The sequence below is a fragment of the Pogoniulus pusillus genome, chromosome 1 (genome assembly GCF_015220805.1).
Source record: "Pogoniulus pusillus isolate bPogPus1 chromosome 1, bPogPus1.pri, whole genome shotgun sequence".
NCBI lineage: Eukaryota > Metazoa > Chordata > Aves > Piciformes > Lybiidae > Pogoniulus > Pogoniulus pusillus.
In genome coordinates this window covers 40510904-40536503 of record NC_087264.1, presented here as the reverse complement: position 1 = coordinate 40536503, position 25600 = coordinate 40510904, and the positions used below count along the sequence as shown (strand labels likewise).

At 38.1% G+C, this 25600-nt stretch overlaps 2 protein-coding genes and 2 long non-coding RNA genes across 7 annotated transcripts in view; 2 read left to right on the top strand and 2 right to left on the bottom strand.

Annotated features, from left to right (window-relative positions):
* The window catches only part of MIA2 (MIA SH3 domain ER export factor 2), a 38520-nt gene extending 28314 nt beyond the window's left edge, over positions 1 to 10206 (bottom strand). For 3 of the 4 annotated variants that reach the window (XM_064149301.1, XM_064149311.1, XM_064149321.1), the window contains exons 1-5: positions 8526 to 8669; positions 7167 to 7253; positions 5697 to 6825; positions 1573 to 1767; positions 1356 to 1456 (exon numbers count right to left, since the gene is read on the bottom strand). In XM_064149301.1, coding sequence (XP_064005371.1) covers positions 1356 to 1456; positions 1573 to 1767; positions 5697 to 6825; positions 7167 to 7253; positions 8526 to 8654 — 1641 coding nt within the window. In that variant the 5' untranslated portion in view covers positions 8655 to 8669. Of the gene's footprint in view, positions 1 to 1355; positions 1457 to 1572; positions 1768 to 5696; positions 6826 to 7166; positions 7254 to 8525; positions 8670 to 10076 lie in introns of those variants that run through there. The other variant, XM_064149350.1, reaches the window with a different exon arrangement.
* The window catches only part of LOC135178399 (uncharacterized), a 26835-nt gene extending 2857 nt beyond the window's left edge, over positions 1 to 23978 (top strand). Inside the window, exons 2-5 of the long non-coding RNA XR_010303499.1 lie at positions 4788 to 4874; positions 8865 to 8983; positions 9198 to 14160; positions 18784 to 23978. This is a non-coding gene — a long non-coding RNA (uncharacterized LOC135178399). The remainder of the gene's footprint in view (positions 1 to 4787; positions 4875 to 8864; positions 8984 to 9197; positions 14161 to 18783) is intronic.
* On the top strand, positions 5749 to 7097 carry LOC135178400 (uncharacterized). The gene is made up of 2 exons (XR_010303500.1): positions 5749 to 5793; positions 6228 to 7097. It is a non-coding gene; the product is annotated as an uncharacterized LOC135178400 (long non-coding RNA).
* On the bottom strand, positions 15461 to 25600 carry PNN (pinin, desmosome associated protein). Its single transcript, XM_064149356.1, has 9 exons — positions 25389 to 25600; positions 24871 to 24942; positions 24022 to 24090; positions 22881 to 22953; positions 22702 to 22796; positions 20926 to 21001; positions 19085 to 19240; positions 18855 to 18993; positions 15461 to 17854 (listed from the first exon to the last, which is right to left on the bottom strand). The coding sequence occupies exons 1-9, from the start codon at positions 25499 to 25501 to the stop codon at positions 16569 to 16571; spliced, it is 2079 nt and encodes a 692-aa protein (XP_064005426.1). The 5' UTR covers positions 25502 to 25600; the 3' UTR covers positions 15461 to 16568.

The window sequence follows — 25600 nt, the reverse complement described above, 5'->3', positions numbered from 1 at the left end:
TTTGAGTTAAAAATGTCCCTGGTCACTGTAGAGGGTTTGAACCAGATGACTTTTAAAGGTTCCCTTCAATGCAAAACATTCTACGATTCAAAGCACAATTAATGAAGTATACCATGTTACCCTATACTGCTCTTCTGTTTGGAGGGGACAATGCAACACCATCTACCTTTACTCACATTCCTCTGGCAGCATTGTTTCTTTTGCAGTAATGTCCAGTAAATTCCACCTTCACTCTGTGTCTGTATTTTGATATTGAAAACATCCCCACAGCAATTATCTGATTTTGTATGTGTATGCTTGTTTAGAAAAATATTATGTAGTCATGAACTGTGGGAATCTTTTGTTGGAATCAAGTCTTTGAAATTACTTTTTAAAAACAATGGAAATATTCTGATTATTTTTCTCATTCTAACCCAAACTTTAAACTTTAAACTTTTTGTTTTGGTATTGTTTGGGTTTGGTTTTTTTTTTAATTTATTAGTCATGGAAATTAGAGGGAGTTACATGTTTAATTTTAAAACCCAAATGCTGATATTATGACTGCTGAGATGTTTCCTAGCTGTTATGTAACAAAACCCCAAACACACTAATTTCATCAGATTCAACAGTACAAACACCAGAAGCAGATGAACAGCAGCTAATGGCATTTATTTTGTTCCATCTCTATCTCACTTAGCATAAAATACCCCTAGAATTAAGGGGAGTGTAGAGGGTTTATTTAAAAGGATCTTTTTTTCCCTTTTCCTTTCCCACCTTCCCTTCCCCCCCCCTCAGGAGCCTCATTGCAAAACATAACCTATAACTGGTTTAAGTTTGTACTAATTTCAACAACACTGAGGTGCTGGAGCTTGTCCAGAGAAGGGCAGTGAGGCTTAATAAGGCCTGGGGCACAAGGCCTACAAGGAGCATCTGAGGGAACTGAAGTTGTTCAGTTTGGAGAAGCTGAGGGGAGACCTCTTTACTCTCTACAAGTACCTGAAGGGGGGAGGTTGGAACAAGGCAGGGCCAGCCTGTTCTCAGTGGCAAGTGATAGGAATAGAGGGAATGGTTACAAGCTGCGCCAGGGGAGGTGTAGACTGAGTGTTAGGAATGCTACTTCACTGAAAAGGTTCTCAAGAACTGAAATGTTCTGCTCAGGGCAGTGGTGGAGTCACCACCCCTGAGGGTGTTCAAGCAGTGTGTGTGTACCTGCTGCTTAAGGACATGGTTTAGTGCTGACCCTTCAGTGCTGGCTCAGAGGTTGGACTGGATGATCTTTGAGGTGTCTTCCAACCAGATACATTCTGTGATTCTGTAATATATCAAATTAAAACAAAACAAAAAACCTCAAGCAACCAAACAAAAAACATCCTTACCTTTTTGGTAATACTCAGCACTGCTGAAAATACAGATTTTATCAATTCTCTAATGTCAAGAGCACTGAAGCACAGAAGTATCTGATATATCCATCCTCCTTCTGGTTTGTTCATAAGGGGAAAAAAGAAAAGGGTTTACATTACAATTATCAATCTTATTCCAACCAATTCTTTTTAAGATTACAAATTTATTTTCCTTAAGAAACTTAACACTTACCATTACTAGGCACATAGTTCTGGATGGCATCTGAGAAAGGCTTTGTGACATCAACTGGAGGGTCAGCTACAGAACTGGCCACTTCTTCTGCAGAATTTAATGAATGTTGGTCACTGTCATATTCACTGTCTACAGCAGCATTCATTTCATATTCTTTCTCTGATGTTTCTTCTAGTAACTTTCTTCTGCCTACCCCTGCAAATAATTGTGAAGAGAAATCAAGTTTATTTTCAGAGGATTCAACTTGTGCTCATGCATGTACACTTTTATAACCTCTACAGAGATTCCTTTTTATTTTTTTTTTAATTTCCCAAACACTAGAATGCTAGATCAGAGTGAAAATACACTACAGATTTATGATTGAAGAAATACTACTTCTAATAATAGTCTCAGAACAGAATTTGGAGGAGATAGAGGAGGTTTAAGCTAAACCAGTGATATAGTATAGTCATTAAAATTAATGCTCAGGAAAAAAATGCTTGGGTTTGATAGTTAGCCTATCTAGTTAGGCTATCTTTTGATAGCCTATCTAATCCCTGTTCAGGATTAGTGGGTTTCTTTCTTATGCTATATTCAAATAGAAGTAGGAAAAGCTTTACAAAAAGAACAATTAAATATGCCATGCAGGATTGAAGATGGACAACGTCCTCACTGTGAAATACAAGATACCACAGGAAGGCTCACACAGAAGTATGACTAAGAGCACCTAGCTGCCTGGATTTCAGTAACTTAGAGTAAATATCCTGAAGCAAATAAAATAATGCTTTAAAAACAAACAAACAACAAAAAAAAACCAATCACAACTGCCCTCTAGCTTACCCATGTAGAAGCAAAAATACAATTTGCAAATTAATTAATGTTTAATATGCTTCCATCCACTACTGGCCAAAGACACCCAGCATGAATAGTCCCAACAACCGAAGCTCAGGAAGAGTAACTGACTCTTCAACTGTTACTATTGTAATAACTCAGTTTGCATTAACAGATCCTCAAAATATCATGTCATTAATTAAATAATATGAGTGAGGTTTGCTTCCTCTTGCTTTTAAATCAACAGAAGCAGACAGTGTTGCATCTGTTATATTGGGTTTTTTTGTCAAACAGCATATTTTGATTTTGCTAAATCACTGTTTGTTAAGCATTAGTCCAGTACCTTTAGCTGCAGTTTGGGTTGCACATTTAGTAGTTACAGCAGACAAAAGCTCTGGCAGCTCTAGAAAAACATTCTTTTTCTCTCCTACATTTTTACTGCCCCTTTGTGCAGACACCGTGACTTGTTTGCCCTGCATAACATTGTCTGTACATGAGGAAGGGGTGATTCTGTGATGGATCTTTTAAAATTGCAGGTACAGCTGCATGAGTTTGCTTCCCTCACACAGATGCTCTAAGGATTGTACGAAATCTTACTTTAATTAAATGAAATTGTTGAATTCTAATCAGTAGGTCTGGTAAACCTAAGTGTTCATCATGCAATATGTGCCTGGTTTTGCTTGGGTGTTGGGACATGAACTCTACACTACTATTGTTTTTTCAGATTCCTTGGGTTTGCTGGATTCTGCGGTAGTAGTTTTTCCAAAATGCCAACCTGTCCTTCCTCAAATTTATCTTCTATGATTTCTAAATCTATTCTTTAATTTTCTGCATCAATTGCAGGTTTTGTAGTATCTTTTTCTTGCTCAGATTCCTTTCCTCTGAACTGCGTTTTGTTCCTCTGTGGCAGTGTTCAATTCTACTGGTCCAAGTATCATCCCTGTTTATTTTGGTTAGTTTTGTTTTTTTGTTGTGTTTTGTTTTGTTTTTTACAAAACATCTATCCTCAGATGTTTTTCTACAGGCTTAATTTTTAGTTTTAGTAAGTATATTTGCAAAGAAGTGTGGTGGTTTGGTAAAAATACTACCTACAACCCTTTGTTAGAATATAAATATAATTGAAATTTCTGGAGTTTGTCTCTCTCTGATTTTCAGATTCTTTGTTTTTTTCTTTCCCTCTTCTGTCTCAGTAGCAGCAATTAATTTTTCAGTATTATCTGTCCTTTCAGTTATGACAGTATCTTTTTTTTTCCAACAGATATTTTATCAGGCAGGTTTCTGAGCAATCCCAGGTTGTCAAGACTTAATCAATTTGGACTTTTCATAGCAACCTGGCTTTCCAGTCAGAGAGGTTTAGGAGACACTAACTGTAACGCTATTTTTATTTAAAATAGTATTTTATTTTAGGGGGCTTCTAGGCTTAAAGTTCACATTCAGTCAGACTAATATCATGTGACAGCTCTGTTGCTTTTATCCTCATTAAATTTTCTTTATAAATTGTTTTAATGCAGCCAAACACTTTGATATTACCGTGCCTTCTGAAGTATGTTTTTGCAACTTGCACTGTCACAATGACTTGAATTGATGGACCTAAATCTAAGGATACAGTATAAAACTTTCTTTTACTGTACCTCATGTGATTTTTATGTTTCTTTCTAAAGTCTATATAAAGACTGTCCTCTGACTCATTGTGATACCAGAAGATCATGTTGGGGACATGTTGGTTGGAGAAAATGTGGCCCTGTGTTTTTAATGCTTCACCTTTCTGATGATATTGCATATGCATAGAAATTTGTTCAGTTTGTAACTTCTCTCCTGACAGGCTATCAGTAAGAGCAACCAGTGTTGTCCTGTCTTTTACTGTGTGGCAGATTTTATTGGATTTTTTTCCCTCCATTGCTGCATTTTGCACTGTTATCTGAAGAGAAAGATGGTTCTCTTTGGAGGTATCTCCATTACCATTATCCGATTGATGTTTAACCTTCAGTTTCTTTTCCCTATATTATTTTATCAAGGCTTATACTGAGGACCTTTTCCATCACAAAAACTTAGTTCTTTCCTCAGTTAGCAAGTTTTACCTTCCATTCTGAAACTCCATATGTCTTCCAAGTGGCAAATTTCTTTGCAAGTTTTGCTACCTGCTAAACTGAAGTCACTAGATGAGGAGTGAGGAGAAAAAGGTTGGTCTGGAGTCAGTTTTAGGGACTCCTCAGATATCTCTTCCTGTTCATTATTAAAAATATCCTGACTGAAATCTTTAATGTTGTTTTCATAAAACCCCAATGGGTCATTTTTATTCTCTGGATTGGAAATTTTCTCTCTTACATCATCATCCACATTGAACTGGATTTTTGATGCTGAGTTTTGTTCTATATCACAGCATTTTACTGGTTTGCCTTTCTCAGGTGTTTCCAGAATAAGTTCACAGTCACATGAGGTCTTCCTAATGTCCAGATGATTATCTGCAGTACCTGGCAGCTCCCCATAACTTGGTAATTCATTTTCTGTATTTACACATTCTTGAATATAAGTGTTTGGGTTATTTTGTGCTTTTTGCATTGTTTCCAGTTTTGATTTTCCCAGCAGACAAGTCCCAGTTTCCACTGTATTTTCAAGATTCAATTTTGCAGGTAAGTGTAGAGAAACTTTGGAGACAGGGCCATTATAATAACCTTTTATGTTGGTGCTTTCCTGACTTTCAATCCTTTTAGAGACATGTTCTTCAGTACTGGAAGAACTAAACAAAGGTACTGATTGTCTTGGAGATGCTTCAGGTTGTACTAGTGTTTCAGCAGATAAAATTTGTGAAGCATCACTATTGCTAAGTGATTTGACAAAGTCGTTTGGTTTTTCGTTACTGTGTTCATTATTGTGCACAGCTAGTGAGGAAAACAAATTACTTTTTTGGATTGCACCCTCATCTTTTTCAGACAGCTGCTCCCTAACTCTCAGATTCACTTGTACTTTCATTCCTCTGTTACTATTTCCTTGTAGTATTTCGTCATGATTTTTAGTTTGAGTGGTTTCTTCACTAAAACTCACATCATCTTGCAAACTCTGCACTTTCTCTTCTTTGGCTGTTGAACTCTTAAACATCAGTATGTCTGCCAAATGACTAAAGGAGAGGAAATGACTCTGTTCTTCAGCTATGTCAGGCTTTTCTTCTGTATTTTTTGTGTCTGAGGGATTACAGTTCTGAGGTAGGCTAGGAGAAGAAGAAATCTCTTCTGATACAATTGATTCATGTCCCTGTTGATTATCATATGTGTCCATATTATAATTAATAAAGAGATTATAAACATTTATGTACCAACCTGACTGTTCATGTTTGCTTTCTGACTCCTGATTTCTCTTTTTAGCTTCAACGTTTTTCATCAGTTGGCTTTCTGATACCAAGTCTTGTTCTGAATAGTAAGGTTCAGTTGGCTTCTCTTTGTCATTTGTTAGCATATCAAAAGATGTTTTTGTTCTATTTGAGGTGCTTTTGGTGTGATTAAGAGTACCCATACTTGCTGGCATCTCCTTAGGATTTGGCATGTTACTGTTTGAAATTATTATTTCTTGTGCACAATTCTCTTCATCTTTTTCACCTGTCACTGCTTTAAGTCTCACCTCTGGATCTTTGCCCATATGTGGTGCTTTCTGGTTTAAAGTCTGCACTGCTTTATTCTTGTTGGCTTCATCCTCTGTTTCTCTGCTTTGCTGGTCTTCCATGGCAATGGGATCTGTCTCAGAATGGCCAAAATTAAGAACATCACTTAAACCCAAATTGAACCAATTTGATTCAGATTCTTGGCTTTCACTCTCTTCTGTCAATAATTCTGTGCCTGCTGTTTCTTGTCCAGACACATCAGAAACATCATGGATTTGTTGATCATTTTTTTCTGATGCCAAATCCGTGTTCTCTTCACCAAAATACAGAAAGTCTGTCAGTCCACCTTGAAACCAAGCAGATGCTGAAGGTTCTTGTTCCTCCTTATCATTTGGCTCTTCGTTTTCAACAGTTACCACTATTTTTCTGCCTCTGTATGTATTTTCTGCTAAAGATTCAGTCATGGCTTTTAATGGCTCTTCATCACTTTTACTTCCTGTGGTGAACCATCCTGCAATCCAACTGGACTGAGCCGGAGTGGGTTCCATTGGGAGACTATTTTGCATTTGTAACTCTTCAGTGTCATCTCTGCTGTTCTGATCTTCTCTGAGCATCTTTTGGCTTGCAGACTCCTCATGAGTGTGAGCTTCCTTGGAATCACTTTCAGAAACCAATTCAACTCTTTCATCTTCTTGCATGGAGTCCCTTGTATATTTTAAGACTTCATTTTCATGCACCTTTGATTCTGTATCATGTGATGAATGTTCACTTTCTTTGTTGTGATCATGTAATGTGCTATCTTCATTTTCAAAAGTGTACTTTTCTCCATGAAGACAAAGGAAATCAGCTTCCTAAAAGAACAGTATTAACTCTTAAAATGCTTTCGTGTGTAATTTTCTACAGCACTGTGTAGCACAGAAAAACATCTTTATTCTTTCTGTGTAGTTATGTGTGTGCATAACTTTAGACAAAGGACTGTAAGTAAAGACAATATTGCTAATGGTTCTGTGTCATTTATCAGATAAAAATTATTTTAGAGGACAACAAGCATGCAGTTGGAGAAATGATGAAAAAAAAAGCATGTTTTGAATAATCTGAAATAAAATTTGCGTTGAAACTTGAATTTCTATCTGGATATTAAATTTTCAAATGGCTGTGAATTAGACTGGAAAATCTGGTGATATTGGTTTACCTTAGTGAGTACTTCAACTTCTTCTGCAATAAAAACTTCCTCAACCTTCACAGCATCTTTTGGGAAATATCCAAAATCCTTTCCTTTCTATAAAATACATAAAAGGAATGAGAGTGTTTAAACTTAAGTGAGAAGTATGCTAGGTACTTGCATATATGCTAGAAAAGTATGACTAAACAAGCAGTCAGATTACAGTAGTGCCCCTTACACCTTGCTTTTTATTTAGTCAGAAAGCTGGTTTATTTTTCTATTTGCCATTTCAGAAAGCAAGGAGAAGTATATTACTCCATACTATTTTCTGTATTATGTTTATGAACATGTGTTTGTGCAGAACCAAACTAGCAGCCTTAACACCACTTCAGTTGAAGACCTTGTTGTGTGCATAGATGGGCTTAAGCAGCTCATATTAAAATCAGATGCAAATTTCCTGTTGACTGAGGTGGGAGAAAAATTGTGCCTTAATAACTAAGGACTCATTAACCTACAAGAAAAATGAGGTTTGTAATCTGGGTATGAGGCCAGCTGCATCTGAAGAGAAATGGAAATGAAGATGGCAGCGCTACAGAAAATAAATTGGTAGCAATGCCCAGAAGAATCAAGGGGCAGTCTGACCAAGAAATCAACCACTAGCTTTACACCAAACCACTGCAGATAGCCTTTGGAGGCTAATGGAGGAAAGCATCTTGGAAAGCAAGAGGGAGTGAGAGACCTGCAAAGGTACTCTAGGATTAAACAAACAAACAAAAAAAGCCAGAATGTCACTGTTAATCTGTAAATGTGACAGACTATTTACTGCAACAAACAAACAAAACAGGTTTACCAATACCTTCTGATTTATAAATACAGTTTTGCTAGCAGTTGGATTTGGTTCAGTGCATCTATTTCTTCGTACCTGTGACTTAACTACATTGTCACTTGTTCCGAATTATTAAATGTGTGGTAATTTCTCTGGGAACTTTCCTTGAGCACTGAACTTTGAAGTTACGTCCCAATAGTGGGTTGCTCATTAAGTAATTGTAGAACTTTCTTACCCACAGACCTGTAAGAAGACACCTGACTGGGCAGACCTGATTTTTTAAAGGGAACCAGTGAAATCATTATAGGGAAATGATTAGATGAAGAAATTAGAAAACTTGGATTCTAATCTTGACTTTGAAATACCTTTGCCAAGATTTATTTTCTCCTTTCTGTGTAAATATAGTAGCAATGACCCATCTCCTAAATACCATATTGATTCATGGCTGGTTAATATTACAGAGGGAACGGAAGATCCCTAGAAGCAAACAGACTACATTTGTTACGTTATTGTCATATTATCTGATCATTTATAGGGAAAGTCTTCCAAATTGAAATACTTACACTTCCTGTCCACAAGTTTTCATTTTTCCTTGAAAGTTTGGAGTATACTATTATCTCTTCCCCTGCTTTGAAGTTAAGATACCGGCAATCAGGCCCCACGTAGTCTGTGGTGGCTTGAACTCTGCTCATTGCCGCTGGAATAGTATGGAGAAAGAAAGAAACAAGCACAGCAGCCATTTTGGCTGAAGTCAGGCTGCTGAAGAACATATAAATACACTTAAATGTTTCTTAACATTGATGCATGCTTTGTTTTGATGCTAATCCGTTTATATCGTCACGTCTAAAGCGATCAGTGTAAAAAAGGCAGCCCTATCCTCTTTTCTTTCCTATTTACTACAGGCAGAAAAAGTTCCTGTCCTATGTGGGCATGGCCCAGTCCTTTTTCAGCCAAGCTTTCAGTGCTGAAATGTGCATGGAGAATTAAGAAAGTCAATTGCTAAAGCCAGATCTAAACAGCTGTAAGTATTTCTCACATGTATTTGTAATTGTATAACCTAGAAAGTCTAAATTAAATCTAGTTGTTGTTTCAGAGACTTTGTCCTCTGTTTTGAATACATTTATATTAAGAGAAAAATAGTTAAGTTTAAGCAAAATAAACCTTAGACACATTTGCAAAAACAAAGTTCCAAATTAATTTTAAATTATTTTAAGTTCTCTTTGTCTCCATCCCAGTTTCCTTAAAGAAACCACTGCTGATGTGCTCTGTTCAGTTTGGAATCCATCCCATATGCTGTTCCACAAAGACATCTCTGAGCATCAAGAATCCACTGAAGTCAGTATGACTCCACAGGAGAATAAAGATCCATCAACAGGGGAAATCAAAGTTTTCTTCTACTCCAGGACAAGTTATCCACATTGAAAATACAAAAATTAAGGCTACCAAACCAACAGAGACAGCTTAGAAACAGCTTCAACTACACAGGATTACGACCGGTTTCACCATGGTAATTAGTAGGTAAAAAAAGGGGCATAATTTATTGCTGCCCACTTGTGATGCAGTAACTATTTACTCCCTAGGAATTCCATAATTGCTTACTGTTCTTACTTGATATTAAAGAAGAAAAAAATAAGTAAAGAAGATCTATTAACAGGGTCTTTTATAAGAAGGATTACCAAAAAAACCCCAAATCAGTTTGCTTATAGCAGAAAAATAGTTTTGCAGAATGGGCTGTGAATGTAGTACAAACACAAGGCAGCCTTCCATTTAAAAAAAAATTCTTGTATAACTGTAAAGAAACAGTTAAAAAAATATACTTTAGAGCTGCTTTATACTCCCCATTTTGAGGAAACCTGAGAAACATCAGCTATTAAAAAATATCTTTACTGAACTTTGATCTCGCTATACTTACACAAAGCAATCCAGCAGTAGTTTTCTCTTTTATTTGAAAAGTCTAAGTCTGTTGCCTATAAACTTAGTATATAGATGACAAATGTTTTCTGCTGCTACTCATTTTAACTCTCATTGCTAATTTTGACATTATGGTTCATAACAGCTGCACATACACCAGTCTTGAAAAAACACAAAACAACCAAACTCCCTTTTTTACTTACCCTCACATTCCCAATCACCACACTTCTTCCATTCTGAAAGTACCTTTGTACTCTGCAGACTTGTTACAAACGAAATTACTAAGAGCAAAAATCTCTGACCCCAGATCCTTGACATGTTAAATCTAGAATGCAGTGAAACGCCAAAAAACTGCATCAATGCCTGGTTAGTGTGAATATTTTACAACTTTTTTAACCTAACAAAGCATTGTGAATAAACTAACCATCCTACTTTCCTTCTCTCATCTGCTTAAGCAGAAGTATGCTATGCTAACAATTTGCAGAGTCAGGTGTCCTGGTTATACACATATGTTTAATAATTAACTATGTCCTGATAGCATAAACTGATGTTTTGAAAACAAAAGAAACTCACTCTGGACGCATAAAAATTTAGCTTCTATCAGAGAGATTATTTGGTGCTGAGTTGGTGGAAGATTGTGTTAGGGGAAATTGAGCAAGAGTTGTATTTGGATGGGGCTTTTTTAATATACATCTTAATATCTGATTTTAAGGTAGACTATCAATTTTATGCTTCTATTGATTTGCATGATTGTTAATATTGCTGACAAATCTATAGCTTTTTTTTTTTGTTGTTTGATAAACACGGTATTTGGTGTGCACTGTTAGGTTTTTAGATTGTTTAGAGGTGGCCACTGGAAACTCAGAACAGAAATTTTCCCCAAATACTCTTTTTGAATTTTCTCAGATGCTAGGTGATAAGTACAGTCCTTTAGCATGGGGAATACTTACTCAACACCAAAGTCTTTTAAGGTGCTTGGCAGTTTTTCAGGTTCTTATGACAACTAGAAAATCCATGTGCTATTTCTACATTGTATATCACAGAGCAACATACCAAAGCTAAGCTGGTAAAATGTTCTGCTTTTTGAGGAATAGTCACTATTTCTTAGCAACCTATCAGCCAATACAGAATTGTAAGAAATCTTCCTGCAGGTACAGGTTATGCTTTAAAGTAGTAATTATGCAGGGGTTTTTAGACTGGTTGTGTAGGTATTAAGTTATGCAGAGGTTTGCATTAGAAGTCAGCTTTACTTCAAAGGCTTCACATGATCCTGCACTTCTTGGCCACCTAAATGTTATGTCTAATTTACCTACAAAAGGAGTTTCCTCTTTCTATTCCCACCCTCCTGCAAGAAGTAGTCTCTTCTCTCCCTTTTCTTGATGGCTCCCCAAGAATTTGCATCCCATCCTAACCTGATCATGTTTACAGTCACACATTTCCTAATAGGCCTGCCCCTCCTTCAGTCCTGAGCATGAGTCACAGAACTTGGTCTGCTTTCTTGTTCCTATGTGCAGCACCGTTTCCCCTCCTTCCTGCTCTACAACTCAAGCCTGTGAGACACTGGTGCTTAGCCTGATCTACTAAGCCAGCAAACAGCTCATCTACTGAAAGGTGGGAAAGAGGGCACAGTGATCCAGGGTCATGTTAACCAGTAATGCCTGGCAAACAAAAACATCAGTAGATGGCATGTCCTCCAGTTGGCAGTCTAACACTTTGGACCCTTCCTTTGCTCCATAGCCTGATAGTCAGACAGGCGTCTCCTGCCAGCTAAGTCACTGAAGGAAAGACAATATAGATCAGCACCCAGCCTTACTCCTGACTAGCTTTGACGCAGACTTGTCTCCAGCATCAGTATTTTCTCCTTTTCACTCTCTTGGATCCTGTATTGCTTAGAGGGTTTGTGATTTGGGAACTTCCCCAGGGTCCTCTAGGTTTCTGTGTAGGAGATGAAAGGGGAGAATGGAATACCAGGCAGCCAGATATGGCAAATGTAAAGAAACCTGGTGAGCAGAAAGAAGAGATGAGCTTTTATTTTTCTTCATTCCCAAATCTCTACAGATTAGTCAGAAGGCACATAGAAGAAATTATCATCATGGAAGCACTTAAATTGTAGTACTACAAAATAATAATGACTACAATTTAATTCCTCCATGATAAATAGCTGATCAGAAGAGTGTTGCAATGTTGCACAAATAACCCCAGGGAGCAGTCCCTTTTTAGGATGGGTAGCATGAATTGATTCACCTAAAAATGGGAAAGAGAAAAAAAACCTAAGGAATCTACACCTTGAGATTTGCACAAGCTGTCAAAGCAGCTCTACAAACAGCTCGGACTTCAGCTTCATAACTCTCAGATCTTTGTATGGAGATACAACGTTGTAGCTCATCTTAGCTATTCAGTTTGAGCTGCACAATAAGCAGTGCCCAGAATAATTTGAAAATTGCACATGCAGGTTAATCTCAGCCACCCTTCTAAGTCTGAATCTCTTAAAAGGCTCGGGAGTACTGCTTTGATCTCTGGTCCAAGTTATTTGTTCCTCCAGTAGTGTTAATAATAGATATTTAACAAAAATATTATTTTCTCCTCGGTGTAAATACTTTACAAGCATAAATTCTAATCACCTTTGAACTGAAGTCAAAGATAATGATTCATGGCATTTATAATAGCTGCCTTCCAAAGGACAAAGTAGAAAAAAATATAGCAGATGCAGTGAAACTTAGTCAGTTTGTGTTCTGGAGAACTGAAACAAGCGTGAATAAATTACATAGGCAAAGACAATGCTAATGGAAAAGATCTGTTTCCAACAGCTTTCATGCGATTGAAACTAGTAATTTTTTATTTGCAATGACATCTTAGGAACTTTAGCTACTGAGCTAGGAATGCAGAAATCCCTTATGGTACATTAGATTCCCAGAAGAATCAGAATTAATGGTTAATTGAAGTAAGCCAGGTAGTATGGCAACTCTGGATGTGTCTTTTAAGATACAGTTTTGTATAGGTAAAAGAGATGTTGCATTTCTTAGGCTTGTCAATATCCATATTAGTAATACAGATCCCAAAGCAAATCCTGAGTTGGTAAAAGTCCTTCTAAGTATATTGAAGTCAACATCTGTTATATAATAACAGCACCTTTGGTTATATTCTTATGAGAGCTCCAAAAGGCTCCATACAGAATGTAGAGTTTCACTGTGTGGAATTATATTCCATTAATATATGGAAGAATACAATTCCACAGCAAAACCAATCCACAAACCTTTTAAAATATGGTTTCCTTGACTTAGGATGTTTGTATGAAAATTCAGATCAAGTTCCTGGAATCAATTGTCATGCCAAAAAAGATTTTATTTGGTTTTAAAATACCTATCTTTTAAGAATTAACAAATCAAAGGAAGAAGAGGAGCACTAATTCACTCTTGCAGACAAATCTAAACAGGTAGCAGTCATTTACTCTCCAGATTTAAACCAAGAAAAAAGCCATTGTTGCTTCCATACTAGGAAAACAGTTACAAGAATGGCAACTAACAACTGAGACCTAGCCACAAGACCATTACCATCAACAAAGGATATTCTAGAAATTTGTTTGCAGATTTACTGAGTTTGGAAATTAATCTTTCTGGAGGGATGTGTTTTTTTCTGCAGAACTAATGTTTCCTTTGAATACATGCAACGAAGCTGTTCTAAAGCACAGAAGACATCACCTTGAGGAACAGGAATTGGAAGGCATATTTCAGTTTATAATTAACAAACTGCACAGAATCTGTTTTGACAAGGTCTCCGAGTGGAGCATCATGGAAAAAAAAACCCACCACATTCTTGGAACTGCCATGTTTATCTGTGCATCAGGACTGAAGAAAAAGACAAGTAAATGGTATAGTCTATAGAAGCTCTAGAAAAAAAACCAAAGAAACCAGGAACCACTTTCTGAAGTTCTATTTAAAGCTAGAAGAGACCATCTGATGCAGCACTCCACCAGACAGGCATACATGGTATGTTGTCCAGACACATAGAGCATCTCTACTTCATTACTTTTTTTGCTTTAAAACCCTTTTCTATCATTCCTTTTTCCATATTGCTTGAGTAACAAGAGGACAAGGTATTTTTCCTTTGATCCTCTATTCACTGCTATGTGGAAGGGAAATAAGAAAATATTTTGTTTTCTACCCTTATGCTGTCTGTGCTTAACTCTCAGAAAGCCATCAAACTCGGTCCTGAAACAGCAGACTGAGAAGAGGAAGGAGACTGCACCCTTTGTCTCAGGCTTGTCCACAGCTCTGAAATTGTTTCAGGGTAAGAGGACCTTGAAGGCAAATGTAACAATAACTGTAAATATGACTGCCTTATAAAGACACAACTCCTAGTATTATATTGGGATAGGTCAACTACTGTTATAGTTATTTCTGTAGTGGAATATTTCTGTTGGAGCACAATGTTGCATTGAGCTGCTTAGATTTAGCAAGGCTAATTATTGGCATAGGTTAAAACCACAGCAATTTCTTCTACCGCTGAACTACCAAATGAGCTTTTTACTCTGCCAAAAAACTCCTGTTACTTTCACCTTATCAAAAATACATTGCTGCCTCTAACATTACCTGAAACAACATAATGAATGCAGTCCCTAGTTGTTACCAGGGTCCAACACATTCTTTTTAGGAATCCTGCTAAGATGCTTCTCTGAAATAGTGCCTTCTGACTAGCAACCTACTTCTCTAGCTGTGCATAAAGACTACAGTATCAGCCATTAAAATCTGCACAGTAAATACACTACAGCAGTGTATCACTCAAACTCAAAACAAGAAACCTTTAAAAAAAGCAAAACAAACAAAAACGTTAAGTGAATGAAACTGTAACAGCTTCCAATGGCAATATGAAATTAGTTGAAATACACAAACCACTAACATTTACTGAAGTACTCAGTATGTGAGCTTGTTCTTTGTGGTAAACTGCTGGGTTTAACACCTTTAATAAGGCATTTGAACTTCTGCTTGTCCTTCAAAAAAAGAAGGCAAATTAAACAAGCACATTCCTCCAGAGGGAAGGAAATATGATTGGAGACTACTGACATGAAAAGTGATTCTCAGCTGCAGAGAATCTGAGGTAGATAGGGGATTGACAGAGCAAATTAAAGAATCAGAATGAAGTTTAGAGCTTGTTGAGAAGGGGGAATGCTGAAATTTCCCACAATTTCTGCTGAAAGAACACTCTACTTCATTCCTTACTAGACACTTCTTTAAGCTAGGAAATTCAGCACTTCAGACCAGGGGCCTGTCACTACTCCAAAAACTGACACCCTCCCAGAGTAAAAGTTTGCCATAGACTGTCCTGCGTTTCAGAAAAACGAGGTATATATGGCTTTTCGTTCACTCAAGTAAGCTTAATTTCCATTCTGAAATCTCTCTAAGGCCTTCCTGGTCTGCAATTTGTCACATGAGATCTGAGAATTCTCTTCCCGCCAAGACAACACAGATTATAGCAGTGTTTTGTCGTCAGAGAACAGGTCTTAATTAAAGCCTGTAAGAACGTAAGATTCATGCTTTAAATGCGGGAAGATCAAGGTAATACACCTGTGTTATAGAAAACATCATAGGCATTTAGAGAGTAGTCTACAAAGCCACATTTATTTGCACATGTACAGAACAGAGAGACAGATGTTACTGTTTTCCATACAAAATTATATAAACCTAATATTCACCTTCATAGATAACACTGTACCACTTGAAGTTGTATTGAATACATTCAGAAAGCATTCTTGCACGCACACAACATTAGTATTAGATAGTCCCAGGTAACTCCAACACTGCACTGTAATTATTCCTAGTGGTATGAAGGGATCAAAGATCAGTCTGCAACTAAAACAAAATCCTCATCAAGATGCAAGCTAACATCTTTCCTCCACTGACCATCAAAGCAAGTAACTGTTAAACAGATTAACTGTCTCCAGAACACAGATGTAAATACTACCAAAGCACCTGCAGAAGACAGCTAATAGTGGTATTCCAACTCACTTGTGCTGTCTTGGCCAGTGTTAACACTTCCCACTAAATCACCACTTGCCTATGGATAGGAAAGAGTTTATAAAACTGGAAGATAGAATTGAGTAAGAGCTTGTGATTACAGAAGAAAACAAAAAGTATAGATCCAAATCAACTACTTTCCCTTCCTACCCAGCACTGGGAGCTTACTGCCTTTACTGGATCTTAAGATTCGATTCCCATTCTTATAATGAATAGAGAGGAAAAGCAAAATCCTACATTTCCTGCAACACTGCCTCCCTACATACGATCTAAAAGGGGAATTTGTCAACAGGACATCTCAAACAATTTATTTAAAATGGACATTTATTTCTACAAAATAAAAAGAAAGTGTATGATACAGAAGTGATCACATCTACTGAAAGGTTTACCTATTAAAATATACAGAGGATCTTCATGAATACAGGCTATTTAAAAAAAGATGCAAAGGAGTGTTAATCTTTTATTTTTTACATTTTCAGGAACTTCACATAATTTTGGTAAGCAACCTTTTACAAAATTATGTAAAAAGTACAAGAATGCCTGGTAAACAGTCTGCATTTTTCCAAAAGATTTTTTACAGCATGCAAATCTTAAGGCAGCCTTCTCTTCCTCCTTACAAGGAATCCTTTCACTCAAATAATCTTCTGCTGCAAATATTAGGCTAAGGAAGCTTGGCCTCTTCTGTTAACGCCTTTTGTCTTTCCTGTCTGATTTACGGTCTCTTTCACTCCGTGAAGTTCTCTTGCCTGACCGACTACTTTCTGATATAGACCTCTTTCTGTCAGATCTTGAACTTTTATCCTTTGAGCTTTTAGTATCTCTACTCCCACCTTTTGAGGACTTGTGACTTCTATCTACTCCTGAAGCGTCCCTTCGCTTCCTGTCCGTGCTCCTTCTGCGCTTTCTATCTCTGTTATGCCCTCTTCCTCGGCTTCGACTTCTACTTTCACTACTGCTAGAGCTACTGCTGCTACTGTCCCTACTAGTACTGCCACTTGTAGTGCTGCTACTGGTGGAACTACTCCGAGTAGTACTGCTGCCAGTGCTGGAACTACTTCCACTAGTAGTGCTGCTTGAAGTACTACTGCTACTACTGCTGCTGCTACTACGGCTATGACTTTTACCAGCTTTGTTCCCTGCCCTAACCCTGCTTCTACTCCTAGTCTTATTCTTAATTTCTACACTTGGTGCCTGACTCTGCTCTGTCTGTGCCTCAGTCACCTTTACAGATACCAGAGAGTTTTCATCCTTGTCTGCCTGGGTCTCTGTATCCTGAGTGGACTGAGACAACTGAGGCGACTGTGGCAATGGCACAGACTGTAGCTGAGATAGACCCTCAGCCATAGGTTCTGTCTGAACTTCAGGTGCTATTTCCTGTTTTATTTCAGATTCAGCTTCAATTTCTTGTTTGATACCTTTCTCCTTCCCAGGAGAAGGATCATTACACACTTTTTCTGACTGAGCATCACACTCTGTTTCTGGTTCCGCTTTGCCATTTTCATTTTCTACAGGCTCTACACTATCTGCCTCATTCATTTCAGCCATATCCTGATCGTTATCCACTGGCTGAATGTTTTCATTTTCATCTTTTAGAACAGTAACCTCTTCATGCTGACCATCCTGTTGCTTGTCATTCTCCCTCACCTCAGCAGTCTCTTCTACTTTGATCTCCATTTCATGTTTCTGTTCATCCTCTTCCTGTTCTTTCTCTGCATCACTATGCCCTGAACCTGTTTTTCCCTTTTCCTCCCCTAACTCCTCCATTTCTACATCATTGTGCTGATTACCTGTCTCCACCTCTTCCACCTGCTGAGCCACCTTACCCTCTTCCTGCTCCTTGTTCTGTTCTTCCTTCTTTTCTTCATTCTGCACCTCCTGCTGTTCTTTTTCCTTCACAGATTGTCTTCTGGGCCTGGCCTCCATTTTGTTAATCTGCTCTGCAAATTCATTTCGCCTGCTTTCGAAGAGTGCTAGGGATTAAATACATAAATAGTAGTTTCAGATAATCTATAGACACTGAAGTCTATTTCCCCTTAACTATGAGCCAGTAAGTTGTCAAATTCTTTTAACTTCTAAATACTGCATTCTTAACCATTCTGAAGTAGCAAGCCATTCATGCATAATGAAAAAGACTGCTAGTTACCTTAAAAAATACAAAGCGAAGGGGATAGTCAGCAGAGTATCAGGATAGTAAAGCCCTAAATCTAAGCTAACAAGAAGAGTTTACTTCATTAAAATCAATTGAACCATCAGTATATCAAAATACCACCCTAATTTCCTAGTATTTATATATTAACAAGGTTATACTTCCTAAGGTAAACAAAAGACAGTAAGATGTAGCTAAAAGCTTGTTAGTTATCAAGAAAGCTTAAATAATTGAAACTATTCAGACCGGTGAGAGAGCTTTTCTTATCCCCCAGCCTCACACAATAAAGGCTCCTTAAGAAAAACAAACAAACACACACAAAACATTTTAATAAAAAGAGAACAGTAGAACTACCATTAACTGCAGTATTTTTAAATTGCTTTCCAAAGAAAGTCATCCTGTGAAACAGAAATCAACACATATTAAAGTAAAAAAAATCATAACATTTTAGTGCTGTGCTTAAAATGCTTCTTAAATCCTTCATTAAAAAAAAAAATCACATTTCCTTGAGCCTTCAACCCACAGAATTTGCCTTTTCAAAAACTAAGTTGCTGCATGGCCATACATCAGGCTACTAAAGCTAATAAAAAAGGACTATGTTTAAATACGTACCTCTGAGATAATGCATACACCTCTTGACTTCTTACAAGAGAATTAAAGCACATCCAACATGAAAATAAGCTACTGAAAGGGTAACGTTCACTTATAACGAACACAGTTTGTTCTAACCATGACATTCACCTATTTCAACAGAAAGACTTGAATTTGTGAGCATCAAAAAGGAGGCAGGAACAAGGGCCTTTTGCACCACAATGGCCACTTACCATTCATTTTTCTCTGTGACTCGTCCATCAGCTTCTGTGTAGCAGGACACATTCTGCCAGGTATGTAGAATAAGTGGGGTTTTGTCTTAGTTCTTATGTATTTAATTATTTTAGCGTTGTGCTCATTCCATTCTTCTTGCTAAGAAATGAAAGAAAACAACCCTAAGATACACAAGAATAATTTAAACAACAAAAAAACCCAAAACATCAAGAGCATAACTAAAACTCACCAACTGAGCAAGCTCAACCTTCTGCTCCAGCAACCGCAGCTCTGTCTGTTTAGCACGTCTTTCTTCAAACAGTTCTCGCCTTTCGTTTTCAACTTGCTTTCTTTCCTCCTCTGCCTGCACTTCAAGTTTTTGTTCAATTTCTTGTCGTCTCTTTTGCTAAGATAAACAAACAAGTATCTTCAGTACTTTTTCTAAATGAAGAAAGTGTTCTAGTTTGGTCCAATCACAATTTTTATTATTTATACCATTAAATGCATTCCTAAAACACATTAAGAAATACCTCTTAAATCACAGGTAGTGGAAAAAAAGAGTTATCATTGCATTGCTCATTTTGTGTGGGTTAACTATAAAGTTTAAGCCCCTGTGGATTTCTGTCTGCTTTTCTATCATTCATTTGGATTTGAATTTTTAATGCAAGCTTAAACCTTTTTCCCCCCCATAATGCCAAAAAAAATGAAATAGATTTCAGGTGAGGGAGGGAAAATGTCATCTCCCCCAAAAACAAATAAAAGGTTGCAGACTGGTGTTTGTGACCAACAAAGCAAATTACACTGTGAATACTTCCAGTGTATTAATCACAATTAGATGTATTAATGTAATCCAGGAATGCCCTGTTTTATGTCCTAAGCAGCTATATGCTGTTAAGATTGTACAACAGCTGTCTAAACACAAGAAGTACAATTTAGTATCTGGACAACACAATGTGTGTGATAAATCAAAATACAGGTCTGAGGAGTTTTATAATAAATTTTTGTGCATCAAGAAAATGGTATCTCCACAAATTCTCACAAAAATGTTGCAAAGAGCAGTAACTTGACAAAGTCTCTTTATGTACAAATACTGCTATAAATCAGACAAAGACTCCATGTTTCTAGACCATCCCAATCAATTTTTTTTGTTCTAAAGGCAAGCAGGCAACAGAGAACTTTGGTCCTCTCTCCCATGCTACGTGACAAGTCAGATTAAACAGCAGGATGTCCAAATACTGAATCTAAACATGATCAATACCAACAATGCAAGCCAGCTATGCTACCATTACACAGAAAAAGTTAAGTTTAAAAACTCTGAATCTGCTTCCATCGAACTGCTGAAAGCAGAACTGCTGAACATTGTTTTTTAATCTAAAGGTTATTAGTATTCACTGAATAATCCATTTAAGGTAACAGTAAACAAACACCATGCCTTCCACAATTTAAAAGGGAATATTAGGAATAAAGGTACCACTGTCCTATACAGAGGTTATTCTGAAGTTATTCTTAAGCTATGCAAAGGCTTCATTTTAGTACAATCAAATATATTAAACCTGGGATTTATTCTTATCTATATTAAGAGGGGAAAGCCATTTGTAGTCAAACAGGTAGCATAACACAAACACACTGTAGATGGTTATAACTTCAGCATCTGGAACACATCAGAGAGTGCACTGCTTCAGCAGTACTCTTATCAACATTATTTTCAGAAGTACCCTATGATCTATTAAATAGTTACCTGATTAAAGTCTATCTACTTTAAATGATCTCCAAATAATGTAAAAAAAGTGTGTGTGGGGAAATCTATTTTGTGTTTTACATGTTTTAAAAAAATCTAATTTAAAAAAAACAGACAACAAAACAGTACCTTTTCACTTTTGCAATGGTCAGAAATAGTGTGGTGAAGTCATATAATTGTTAAGAGTCCCTTCCCAGTCTTCCACCCCAGTTCTACTAAACTAAACAAAAACCTGTGTGTGCTGCTAACAATTTGTTGCATCTGCAGCCTATGCCATGGGGAATTTTCATTCCTATTTAAAAGGGGCTTAGCCACACAATTTTAAATAATCAATATGTTATAGAAATAAATACCCTCTCAGTAGCAACTGTGGACTCCTGTTTAAACTTTTGAAGAGTGCCCATCAACAAGCCAAATATACGTCGATTCCTAAAAACAAAAACAAAACCAGATTTGAAATTCAGTTCCAGTACTAAATGTTGTATTTGCATAAACAATCAGGAAAAAAAATCCACCTCAGAAAGCTGAGTATTACTCAAGGCCACTAACAACAGAACACACATGGACTGTGCCAACAGTCATGGATATAATTTACACTGACATACCATGTTTTGCTTAAGAGTAAGACACAGCTCTTATCCATAACACAGCACAGATAGCACTGGCAAATTGGAAGTTCAAACATTTTACATCTGGAAATAATGACACTAAATGAAACACTGAAAGTTAATATAATCCTAAAGCAGAGAGAATGGAAGAAATGGTTGAGTAAATAAGGCAAGGAAATGCAAGGTCATTGACCTTTCTGTAAAACATACCCCTACCTCCAGTCCTGCTCAAAGGATTAAGGAGCCACAGGAGACTGAAAGCCTATCTGCCAGTTTGCCTAACAATATCTTCTATGGTAAGACACTGCACCATGGGATGAAATCAGAACTCATGTCATCTAGTGAAGTCTTGTTTTGACAAAATTAAACACGTAAAATTCTTGAAAGAATTCCCTTCTCCTGAACAACAACCAATTTTGAACTACACCTTTTCTTTCCATTCACTTCCACGTTAAGCTTTACAGCAAGAAGCAGACACTATCTGCCTTGAATTTTTACTCAAACAAAAGGGAAAGGAAATACTAATCTCAGTACCACTCTACTACAGGGGCACAAACCTGACATGGAAAGATGAAGGTACTTGTACATTAAACAAAAGAAATAGGAACAAAAAAAAATAGAGAGGTAGAAACTACTCCCTATTTGCATATGAATAACATCCCAGAAGACACTGAGGAGGAGGAAAAAAAAAAAAAAATCAAGCCTCTTTCTACCACAAGTCACACCGAGATCAATACTGGTTTTCTCATCTACCCAGAAGACTACTAAGTGCACAACAGTGAAGATACAACTGTAAGGAAATAGAAGTTTAGCACCTGAAGCTCGAGGGAGTTCAATAAGAATTTTGAAAATCTCTGAGAACAGCTGTTGGAATCTGGTCATGGAAGCACATCAGTTAGTGGTGCTGTAACTGTAAAATCAGCAAAGTGTCTTTTCTTTGATAAATGACCCATTGTCCTTGTCAGAGCAGCTCTCCATAATTCTTTATTTCAGTTTTCATTCTTCTATTTGAGGTATGGGGTACTATTTCACCAGCTGCACTGCAGACTGGAGTCCACAAAGTGGGACACAACTGCAGACTTGCTTTTCCAGTGCCTCTTCCTGAAAGAACTCCATTTCACCAAGAATTTTATGAACTACCTCGACTCAAGTAAGTAGGAAGAAAGCAAGTATACAAAGGAAAATAAGAAGCATCAGACAAAAGGAAGGTCAGTCGGACTGTACACACAATGACTCTGAAAGCAATAAAAGGAAAACGACAGATGTGCTGCATGAAAAACAACAAGCAGAAACCTACACTCAAAAGCCTCTTCCAATCAACAAAGTAACAAGACAGCTGTAACAGTCCAAAGTGTTAAGCAACCAATGGATACCTACTGTCTTAGTCAAAGATGACCAGTTACAATAGCACTAGCAAACTTATGCCTGTAGGTGGCCTGACAAGAGGAATCTCTGCCATGTACGGATCAAAGGATGTGTTGTTACTGCTGTGAAGTATCTGGAGAGAGTATTTCTGCATACCTTTGTTTTCCTTTCTCATCCATATTTTGATCTTGTATAAGGTCTCGACGTGTTCGCTCTTTGGAGGTAGCAACAACAGAAGATGGCAACGCTGGCTATAACAAAGAACAATGAACTACTTTGTGTGTGTTCCAGATAAGTGAATTTCTTTCTTCACAGTTCTATTTATCATGTGTTACCTTTTTGATATCATCATCCTCTGCGTCGCTTTCTTGGCGTGATTCTCTTCTTGTCCGACGTTCTCCACCCAGCCTGAAGAAGAGAAAGCATTAGTGGACACTAGAGAATATTTGTAGGACAGCATGTTCCAACATAAGAAAGTCATCATATATAGTCAGAAAAACAAACACTTCCAGTTAAGAATCTCCCCACTGTTCCAATGACCAGGAAGTAGCATTTTGCAGGCAGAATCTACTGTTGGTAGAAATCAGTGAGAGAAAACAGTTTAAGCTTGAATTAAGAGCCAACATTGATACCACATTGGCTTTTTAGAAAACCTTTGGAATTTATTTCTTGTTTTCAATGGTTCTACTTTTCCTCTTCCAGAATATCTAAAAAGTCTATTGATGTAAGGACCACAAGACAGATTTAAATGTCTGCAGATATAATAGTTTGTATGATTCCTCAAATGGGAAATGCTATTTATGTCACCTAGCCAAATACCTTAAAAAACAAGTGAAGAGGGGACCTGAGAACTTGGATGAACTATGACTTTAACAAAGAACTAAGCAGTGTGTTATTTTCAGCTTTCATTCTCAGCTTTATGGCCCAGAACCTTGCTGCTGGTAAAGCCATTTCACAATATTCATTCTGTGTTAACATAAAAATTCACAACCAAACCTTGCTTTAGCCAAGAACTACCAACTGAATGAAGGAAGCTCACCATCATTAGTCACATCTAACAGATCCGCATCTAGATGTGAAAGCTCAAAATCTCAGTCTGTTGCCACACTGTAGGCATTCAATTAATTGAACAGGACATCTCAGCCATGATTCAGTTTGTCTACTGCTAAATAAATCTGGGACACGAAGAAGAATAAACCAGAAATTTCCCAGAATCTTTGTATTGCTCTAACTTTATATTATTGCTATAATTGTTATATTGCTGTAAGATACTAAGGAAAAGAGCCAGATGATTTCACCACGTGCAACTGCTATAACCCAAAAATGTATTTTCAACAAATCCTGAATATGTAATCTTTGAAGAACAGCCTAAAAATCATCAGTTATTAACAATTCCTGAAACAAAGTATTTTAAATAAAGTCTTATAATTCCACATTCTGCTAAAGCAAGTTCCCTGCATCAGTTTCTGCACCCACCGACTGATTGCCCCTTCAAGATCTCTCTGCTTGGCTGGGGGTCCTCCTCCACTATCCGAGAATCCACGCCTGAAAAGAAAACACTTGAGAATTTAGAACAAGTTAAGCAAGCCTCAGGTCCACTTTAAGTGCCTGCACAATGAAACTGTGTTTTGGTTTTGTAGTCACAATGTAATAAAAAAAAGTGAATCAACTCTACCACCACTTACACTGCAATAGTGTTTAAATATACTTGCTGTGGACCAATAAATTTCTGCACTTATCCAACTGCATAGTTATGCTCAAACAAGAAGTCTCATTTTACATTGAAGTGTTCATATTTGCAGTACTTTTCAATGTGTATTGTCTAAAACAGCAGTTTAATGGTGAAATTTAAACAAAAAAGCAAACCCCAAGAAATCCCACAACAAAACACTAGTGGGTTGGAACTACATGTGTTTAAAATTTTTGTCAATTTTCCCCTATTCGTCCTGGAAAAAAAAAAAAAGATAAGTATTCAGAGATTCATTTTGGAGCGTTTAGGAGCACTGAGAGTTCAAATACTATGTAACAGCTTCTTTAACTTTGATGTTCCTACTTTTTTCAGGCTAATGGCTGAAAGGGTTAGGGAAAACCACCACTTTAAATCTGTTATAACTCAGAATGAGAAGAAACTTGAAATAAATTTCAGGAGGTGACATAAACCCGCAAATGGCCTGCAGGCCATCTTTGGCGGCTGCTTGCTGAAACTGCAGTACAAGAAGCAATGGGGTCAGATAAGAAACAGAAAACACCCCAGCGTATGGACAGCACACCAATACCAGAGTAACGGCAGGATGAAGCTCACCGCCCATTTCTGCAGCTCCTTACCTTAGCAATAAGCTCCCACGCCCTCTACCTCCACCAGGGCCTGTGATGGATAACAGTCTGTTTTGAGGGGGCCTGCAAGAGACAGCAGGCGCCGTTAGCAGTACCTGTCCCGACCCACCGAGTCGCTGCAAGGAGCCTCCCCGGGGCGCTGCAGCTGCACAGCCACAGGAGCCCGCGGCCATGACCATTCGGTCGGGCATCCCACGACCGTGTCCCGTCACAACGGCCACACGCCGCCAGCAAACTGGCGGGACCAGTGCCCCGCCAGCCCCCCGCCCCACGCTGCGCCCGAAGAGCGGGGACGGCCCAGAGAAGAGCACGGGGTGCGGCGGCCTGCGACCAGCCACTCGCCGCCCGGCCTTGGGACCCCTCACACACCACTCCCTCCCCTCCACGGGACAAGAGCGCAGCGTCGCCTCGTCTCCATCACTCCCTTCTTCCCTCCCCGGGCCTGGCTGCTCCTCACGCTCCTCTACCAGACCATTCGCCTCGCCCATGCCCCTTCTGCCTCGCCTCACCTCACATCATTGGGGTCCCGTCCCGTGAGCTTGCGGATGTTTTCGTCCACGTGCTTGAGGCTCTCTTTAGCTTTCTCCAGCTGCTCCTGCAGCGCACGCACCGCCACCGCCATCCCGCCCGCAGCGCGGCCTAGCCGGGGCTCAACGCAAGGCACCGCTGGGTAACGGCGGGGAGAGGCCCCGCCCACGCACGGCGTGGCCCACCCCTCCGG

Coding starts and splice junctions, on each gene's coding strand:
- PNN (XM_064149356.1), bottom strand. CDS start 25,501: ATGGCGGTGGCGGTGCGTGCGCTGCAGGAGCAGCTGGAGAAAGCTAAA. Junction 24,943..25,388: donor CGGGACCCCAATGATGTGAG/GTGAGGCGAGGC, acceptor TGTCTCTTGCAG/GCCCCCTCAAAACAGACTGT. Junction 21,002..22,701: donor GATGAGAAAGGAAAACAAAG/GTATGCAGAAAT, acceptor TTTTGTTTTTAG/GAATCGACGTATATTTGGCT.